At 35.5% G+C, this 8,478-nt stretch overlaps 1 protein-coding gene and 1 long non-coding RNA gene across 3 annotated transcripts in view; one reads left to right on the top strand and one right to left on the bottom strand.

The window, feature by feature from the left end:
- Positions 1–3,899, top strand: part of LOC128250129 (uncharacterized) — a 13,812-nt gene extending 9,913 nt beyond the window's left edge. Inside the window, exons 2-3 of the long non-coding RNA XR_008266253.1 lie at positions 2,554–2,604; positions 3,602–3,899. This is a non-coding gene — a long non-coding RNA (uncharacterized LOC128250129). The remainder of the gene's footprint in view (positions 1–2,553; positions 2,605–3,601) is intronic.
- LOC106873101 (protein shank) overlaps positions 1–8,478 on the bottom strand; it is a 152,164-nt gene that overhangs the window by 54,391 nt on the left and 89,295 nt on the right. For both annotated transcript variants that reach the window (XM_014920328.2, XM_014920327.2), the window contains exon 11: positions 7,429–7,671. In XM_014920328.2, the coding sequence (XP_014775814.1) occupies positions 7,429–7,671 (243 nt within the window). The remainder of the gene's footprint in view (positions 1–7,428; positions 7,672–8,478) is intronic.

Below are 8,478 nucleotides of genomic sequence, written 5' to 3'. Positions count from 1 at the left end.
ATATATATATATATATATATACATAAATATAGATATACATACATACATACATATACACACACACACACATATATATATACATACATACACACACACACACACATATATATATATATATACATACATACATACATATATATATATATATATACATGAATACATATACATGGCACAGTCAGTGCAAGACCTGGGCATTTACATGAGTAATGATGCATCCTTTCATGTGCATGTTGCTAAATTGGCAATGAAATGCAGGTGACTGACTGGATGGATTCTTAGAACTTTTAGAACACGAGATCAGGAAACCATGATGGTCCTCGGGCCACTTTGACAATTTCTCTTAATTATGGTCACCAACCAGTGTCAAATTAATCTCAGAACTTGAGGCAATCCAACGAAGCTACATGCAGCATATAAGCTATAGGGAAAGACTCAAGAGATTAAGACTCTATTCCTTAGAGAGTAGGCTAGAAAGATATGCCATAATATACATCTGGAAGATCCTTGAAGGACTTGTCCCAAACTTTGGCATCGAAAGTTACACAAATACTAGAACTGGGCACCACTGCATAGTGCCAAGGATTCCAAATTTGTCATCAAGATGTAGGACAAGATACTGCAATAGCCTGGGCTTCAGAGGTCCACGAAGGACCTGAGAGACCTGCATGGGGTGGATGTAGGTGTCTTACTGTCAAGTGTCCCAGATGAGGGCAACTGCATCAAACTCTCTCATGCACCAAATGTCAATTCCTGAAAAGCATTCATGAAGTAAAATTATGTAGTAACACCAAATGCCAGTGCCCCAGCATGGCCACAGCTCATGAGATGAAACTAGATAAAATGAAAAAATGAAAACACATACATACATATATATATATACATACATACACACATATATACATACGTACATACATATGCACATATCATTTTAGGATGATTTTCTACAAATGGTTCTAATGACTAATATCTTTTAACTTTATTGTTGCCAAGGTGATGGATGTGAATGAACATCTTATAACTTTATACCTTCCTCAGCAGCCATCAGTAGTATTAGTTCCAGAATGGAATAATTACTGACAGTAATTTAATAAGTGTAGTACATCAATGGTATATTGATAGAATACGTCAAATGAATCACTTTGATAAATATGGTGCGACCACTACATATACAGGGCCCCGAAAACTTCGACCTACCGAAATTATCCAAGTAACCATAAGACAAAACTTTCTCGAGAAAGCGTTTAAATTCATTCATCAAGAACAAGGGAGGTAACTCTTGCCTTTCTTTAGATTACACATGAAGCTTTTTGCATGGATTAACCACTATAATAGCGTCATTGCTTATGGTAAATATCTTTTCTATCAATGAACTCCCGAACAAACAACGAAGATCCTGCTAACAAACTTTTACTACAAGCCACTGACTCACTGTATCTTCTGAAAACTACTCTACAGTAAAGAGTATCCCAGAGTACCTCAGTTAATATGTTCTAGATACTTGCTGATATAAAGTTTCATTTTCACATTAAGGATAAGCAAAAAAACATTTTAATGACCCTTGTCTCATTATGTCCCAATTTTAAAAATAAAATATATTGCTGAACATTTAAACATCTTTCATTTCTACTCAAAATTATTTTTCGTATTCAGCACTGAATTAACTTACAACCAAGACTAGCATACACATCAGAACCCACATTTTCGTGGGGCCTGGAGCATATTCTGTTATGAAATGTTTTATACTATACTATATTACTATAATACAGTACACGCTAAACGTTTTTATTAATATAATACTTTACTAAGGCAGTGAGCTGGCAGAATTGTTAACACATTGAGCAAAGTGCTTTGCGGCATTTCATCCTTCTTCACGCTCTGAGTTCAAATTCCACTGAGGTCCACTTTACCTTTCATCCTTTTGGGGGAGTCAATAAAATAAGTACCAGTTGAATACTGGGGTCGATGTAATTGACCTATTCCCTCTCCTAAAATTGCTGGGCTTGAGCCAAAATTTGAAATTAATATAATGCTATACTATATTTCTACAAAACTAAACATGCTAAATGTTACATTACTATATTATAGCATATTACTATTATAGTATATTATTATAGTACGACACTATATTACTATGATATTATACATGTCAATACTATACTATAATACTATATTATACAACTAGTATTATACTACATTTACTAAAATCTTTATTACAGTAATGCTATATTATACATGCTCAATGTTTCATTACTACAATACTATTTTGCAGTCAACTTTAGAATCAACTGAGTGTTTAAGGTTCACTCAATACTTAGAATACATTTGCAATCCAACATACTTTAATTTCAAACAAATTATAATTATCAAATTGTGAGGCAATGGCAAATATAAGTATACTAATTAATATAATAAAAAGAGTTGCCATTCTATTTCTCTATTATGCTGCATTAAAGGCATCATACAATCACTGAATTTTATCATTTTTCTCATAAATAATAGTGGTTGAATGAGTCAGATTATTACTTATATCAGATTATCTCTTATGTGTTATAGGCATCCCAAAGCTTACTATCTTCATTCAGTGAAATAAGAGTTTTTAAACAGGTAAGAAATATTTTATTGCATATAGTTATGTTAATCTTAACCCTTTAGCAATTAAACTGACCATATCTGGGCCAAATATTCTACCAGTTTTATATTCAAACTGACCTCTCACACCTACCCCAAAATGTTATTCTAAAAACAGAGTCACATCATCAAATCTCAAAGCCATGAGATAATGCACAATTAATTCAAAATAATGCAAATAAACAAACATTATATTTGACGGAGTAATCTGAATGCTAAAGAGTTAAGCAAAACTATAACACATAGAAGAAGCTTAATTTCACTTAGTTACATTTTCAATGTCAGACCAGAAAATCAAACTTACATTGTAATATTGTAGCAATTAAGCTTTGTATTTTTAGGTTTTTGTTTACAACTAAACCAAGATCTGTAGAAGAAAGATCCACCCATTTAATTTTACCACATAATTAACCATATCTAAGCTGTCATTTTCCAGGATTAAACTTCTAATTATCTTGAACACATTAGCTAGCAGGTAAATATGAAGCTTTAGGTAAAATAATAAATAGTGGATACCTTGTATTAATTAATTCAATATCCAGTCCGACAATAACTGATCTATCTATATTAATCTTTCAAGTATGTAGTTTGATTCATAAAAAAATACCCAACTACAATTAAATTCTCTGGCAGAAAGCACAACCAGTAAACTGATAGTAACTGGCTTGTGTATTCCTCCCTTATTCTGCTAATCTATATACATTGGTCTTAATTATAATTTGATAAAAGAGCTCAGGTTTTCATTTAAAACTCCCTTTGTAAAATATACTTCAGGCCTTGCACTAGCTTAATTTGTCCTTGTTGGAACCTAACATTTCTTTTTCTTATCACCTAAGCTCTTTGTACATAACTGGTATCTGTGCTAAAACTGTATTCACACTTTGCAATAGTTGATCATTCTAGAAAGATTTTCTGACCAATATTATTAAATAACAGAGTTCTCTATTCTTAAAATTATTATTTTTTTTTATAGATTAATTACAGGAAGAAAGATAAGTGCCATGACTTTTTCCAGTGTTTCTAAGATTAAGGAAATTGAAGTAAGACCACAAACCAGAGACCTGGTCCAAATGCTTGCAACAAAACTAACCCTTCCAGAGGCAATCAAATACTAAGTAGTGGTATTAAACCAGAAATCAATGAAGTCTACTTCCAATCTCACCCTTTATATCCAAGCTTAAATCTGAAAGAATTGTTCACAGTTAGAAGCAGTTAGATTAATGTAAAATATATGTGAAGTGTTTTTGAATAAAAATGATAAGATTGACTTAGATTTGATTTCAACAGCTTGATATATTTTAAAAAAGTATTGAAATCACTTGTAGAAGTGTTCTTAACACAAAAGCAATAGATTTCTGATTTTATTTAATATCTTACTCCGTAGAATGATAGCAAATTTGAGTCAATGACTTTAACCCAGTGGACCTCAACAGGGGCCCATATAGGATTTTTGGGGGTCCACAATAGTATTTTAAGGGCCCCTTGAAAAAAATTAACTTTCTATGTGTGTATTGGTATGTATTGCAAGAAACAGCTAGGTTTCTTTCTCTAATGTTTTACATAGGTCAACCTACACAAGTTAATGTATGCAAAAACAAAATAGGAAATTTGAAAGAAGTATCTATAAAATTAATTTTAAATATCAAACGGCTATGAGGGTCCACCAGAATAAAATAGTAATCAAAGGGATCTATAGGTAAAAAAATGGTTGAGAATCCGTGCTTTAACCCAACAACTTGATAACTTCAAATTTATGCAGGGATGAGTTATCTCTCTTGAAATGTAAACATTATGAACTTGGCATTTTGCTCAAAGAGAATATTGAACATATTTACTCTTTTACTTGTTTCAGTCATGTGACTGTGGCCATGCTGGAGCACCACCTTTAGTCGAGCAAAGCGACCGCAAGACTTATTTTTTGTAAGCCTAGTACTTATTCTATCGGTCTGTTTTGCCAAACCGCTAAGTTACGGGGACGTAAACACACCAGCATCGGTTGTCAAGCGATGTTGGAGGGACAAACACAGACACACAAACAAATACACATACGTACATATATATATATATACATATGCACAAGGCTTTGGTTGGCCCGAGGCTATAGTAGAAGACACTTGCCCAAAGTGCCACACAGTGGGACTGAACCCGGAACCATGTGGTTCGTAAGCAAGCTACTTACAACATAGCCACTCCTACGTCTTATGCAATTATTTTTAGATTAACCTTTAGAAACAATTGTGCTAGAGTTTCTTTATCATTTTTTGGGTTACAAAATGCAAATTAATTGCAGATGATAGGAGATGGAAGTAACACTACGGTAGATTGGGTCAGTAGTATAAGATCATGAATTTAGCATTTTACTAAATATATACCTGTTTCAGTCATTAGACTGTGGCCATGCTGGGGCACTACCTTGAAGAATTTTTAGTCAATTGAATCAACCCCAGTGTATTTTCTTTTTTAAAGTCTGGTACATATTCTATCAGTCTCTTTTGTTGAACCGCTAAGTTATGGGAATGTAAACACACCAACACTGGTTGTCAAGCAGTAGTGGGGGACAAACACATACACACAAACACACGCACGTGCGTGCGATGGGCTTCTTTCAGTTTCTGTCTACCAAGTCCACTCACAAGGCTTTGATCATCACAAGGCTATAGTAGAAGACACTTAACGAAGGTGCCATGCACTAGGACCGAACCTGGAACCATGTGGTTGGGAATACAAGCTTCTTACCACACAGCTACATGTCACACTTTCACAGCTTTACTTCCCCACCATACTTTCTGTACAACCCATGCCAGCATGGCAAAACGGAAAGAAGGACATTAAATGACAATGACAACAATGATGATGTTGTGTGTGTGTGAGTATGTTTTATATATTATTCTTATGTATGCTTTGTCTGGGCACAGAGTTTGCATGCTACATGCATATAAGTCATGGACTGGTGATATGATTAACCTCCGACCATGTTCAAGTACGTGATGTTGACAAGCCACAAAAATGACAAAACATCGATGTCCATCACTCCTGGATGGGATTAGAGGTGAGTCATCTTGCCTGCCTATGACTTTCAAGTGTTTTAACATGCAGTGCTTTGAGAAAGTATTCTCCACCATACCAAATTGCAGTTTACTGGCAAATACATGATATATATATGCATTAAGTATATGTGGTTGATATGGGTCTCACAGAGGCAATGACAAATGACTGAGGCCTTTGGCAATTTGCCGTGCTTGAAGAGAAGACCCATCAAGCCAAGTGAAATTGTAGTCCTGGCAGATACTGGTGTCACACAGCTGGCACTTGTGCTGGTGGCATGTAGAAGCATTCATTACATTCTTTGAGTGGTTGGTGTTAAGAAGGGCATCCAGCTGTAGAAACCATGCCAAATCGGACTGGAGTCTGGTGCAGCTCCTCAGTTTACCAGCCCTGATCAAATCGTCCAACTCATACTAGAATGGACATTAAATGATCATGATGATGACGATGCTATACATATACATATTTATACAAGGGGGAAAAGTTTCTGGCTTTTGGTGAAAGAAAATACAGGATGATCATTTAATTATGATTTATCACTGAAGATTTGGGTATGAGACGCGTGTCTTCCAAGTTTGTGCCAAAACTGCTTTCAGCTGACCAAAAATACACTTGGGTTTCAGTTGCACAAGATCTTCTTGATTGTGTCGAGAACGATAAAAACTTTGTGAAAAATTTGCATAGGCCTCTGAGCAGGTATTGCTAAGCTTCTGACAAAATTTGATGCAGATTCTCTGCTCAACTTCCTCTGTCATAGTCAATGTGATGATCACATGCTACATACTTTCCTTCCAAGCACTGCTGTAAACAACAGAAATGAGCTAGAATATTAAAACTTAGTGTGCATGCACAGCAGAGTTAAAGGTCAATCTGTGCCAGGCAGCTTCACTCTGCATGCTTTAGCTTTGTTACTAATGCAACAGTCCGGATACTTATTGATCAGACCAAAGTGGTTGGCGTTAGGAAGGGCATCCAGCTGTAGAAACTCTACCAAATTAGATTGGAGCCTGGTGTTGCCATCCGGTTTCACCAGTCCTCAGTCAAATCGTCCAACCCATGCTAGCATGGAAAGCGGACGTTAAACGATGATGATGATGATGATATATATATATATTACGGAAATGTACTTGCATAGCAAGTGACTAGATCTGAGATCGTATGCTGGAACGAAAACAATTGCAGCATGGAAGGTGTTTATAAGCCATTTAAGAAACACACAAAAACCGTTAGATTCACTTCAACATTTAAATTTAATTTGCCAAAATATTTTCGGCGCTTTGAGATGGCAACCTGTTCACTGACAAAATTCCATGCATGGAATTTAAATGTTGAAGTGAATCTAACGGTTTTTGTGTGTTTCTTAAATGGTTATAAACACCTTCCATGCTGCAATTTGTCATACTCTCAATTCCATCAGTATTATACCCCACTCTCTTGTTTTATAAGTGCTTGGCATTAGGAAGGGCAACCAGTTGTAGATAGCATGCCAAAGCAGACATTGGAGCTCTGTGAAATCCTCTGGCTTGTTGGCATAATGACTCTCCTGAGAAACAATGAAATATGTGACAACACCTGAATGCACATCAAGAATCTTGCAAATCGTAAACAAAAATGAAATCTTTTTGCTGTTTATAATGTGAAATATGTGTTATTTTATGGTACCTATTTATAAATATATCTTGTAATTCTTATTTCTAGTAATTTATGATGATTTTGAAGATGGGAAGTGACTAATTAAAGAAAACAATTTCATACCTCCACTGATTTGTCCTGAATAAGTACTTGATGAGCTTATAGAACGAGGAGAATCAGAATTGGTTACTGAATAGCAATCAGAGCTCATACTGTAACGGTGAAAACTTCCATCAGGCTTAAAGAAGTTGCTATCCATCATACTCAAGTTGAGGCGAGTTTCACTGCGGCATTTACTCAATCGAAAGTTTGTTGAATACTTGATTGTCCTGCGACTGCTATATTGAGGCAATTCTCGAAAAGGTACTAATAAAAAAAGAAAACAAAATAGAAATCATATAAATGTAAAATTGATAAGTGCAGGTATGGCTGTGTGGTCAAGAAGCCTTCTTTGCAACCATATCATTTGGGGTTCAGTCCCATAGTGCAACCCCTTGGGCAAATGTCTTCAACTATACCCTGGGGCTGACCAATGTCTTGCAAGTGAATTTGGTATACACATGTGAAGGTGTGTGGCTCAGTGGTTAGGTTATTCAACTCATGATCGCAAGGTTGTGAGTTCAATTCCAGGCGACGCATTGTGTCCTTGAGCAATGCACTTTATTTCACATTGCTCCAGTCCACTCAGCTGGCAAAAATGAGATGTACCTGTATTTCAAAGGGCCAACCTTGTCACATTCTGTGAAATGCTGAATCTCCTTGAGAACTATGTTAAGGGTACATGTGTTTGTGGAGTGCTCAGCCACATGCACATTAATCTCACAAGCAGGTTGTTCTCTTGATCAGATTAACTGGATTTATACACACATGCATGTGTGTGTGTGTGTAGTCTTTGTGTTTGTGCTATACCACTACTTGACATCCAGTACTGGTTTCTTTATGTACTTGTAACTTAGCAGTTTGACCAAAGGGACTGATAGAATAAGTATCAGACTTAAAAATATGTACTGAGCTTGATTTGTTCGACTAAACTCTTTAAGGTGGTGCCCCAGCATGGTCACAGTCCAATGTCCGAAACACGTAACAGATAAAAGATAGATCGATTTCACTGAGTAATATTTCAGATTACTCAGTGAACAGTTTTTATATAATAAAACATTAAATATCTATATC

The sequence above is a fragment of the Octopus bimaculoides genome, chromosome 19 (genome assembly GCF_001194135.2).
Source record: "Octopus bimaculoides isolate UCB-OBI-ISO-001 chromosome 19, ASM119413v2, whole genome shotgun sequence".
NCBI classification, from domain to species: domain Eukaryota; kingdom Metazoa; phylum Mollusca; class Cephalopoda; order Octopoda; family Octopodidae; genus Octopus; species Octopus bimaculoides.
The sequence above is the reverse complement of the archived record's forward strand: the minus strand, read 5'-3'. Positions and strand labels throughout refer to the sequence as shown.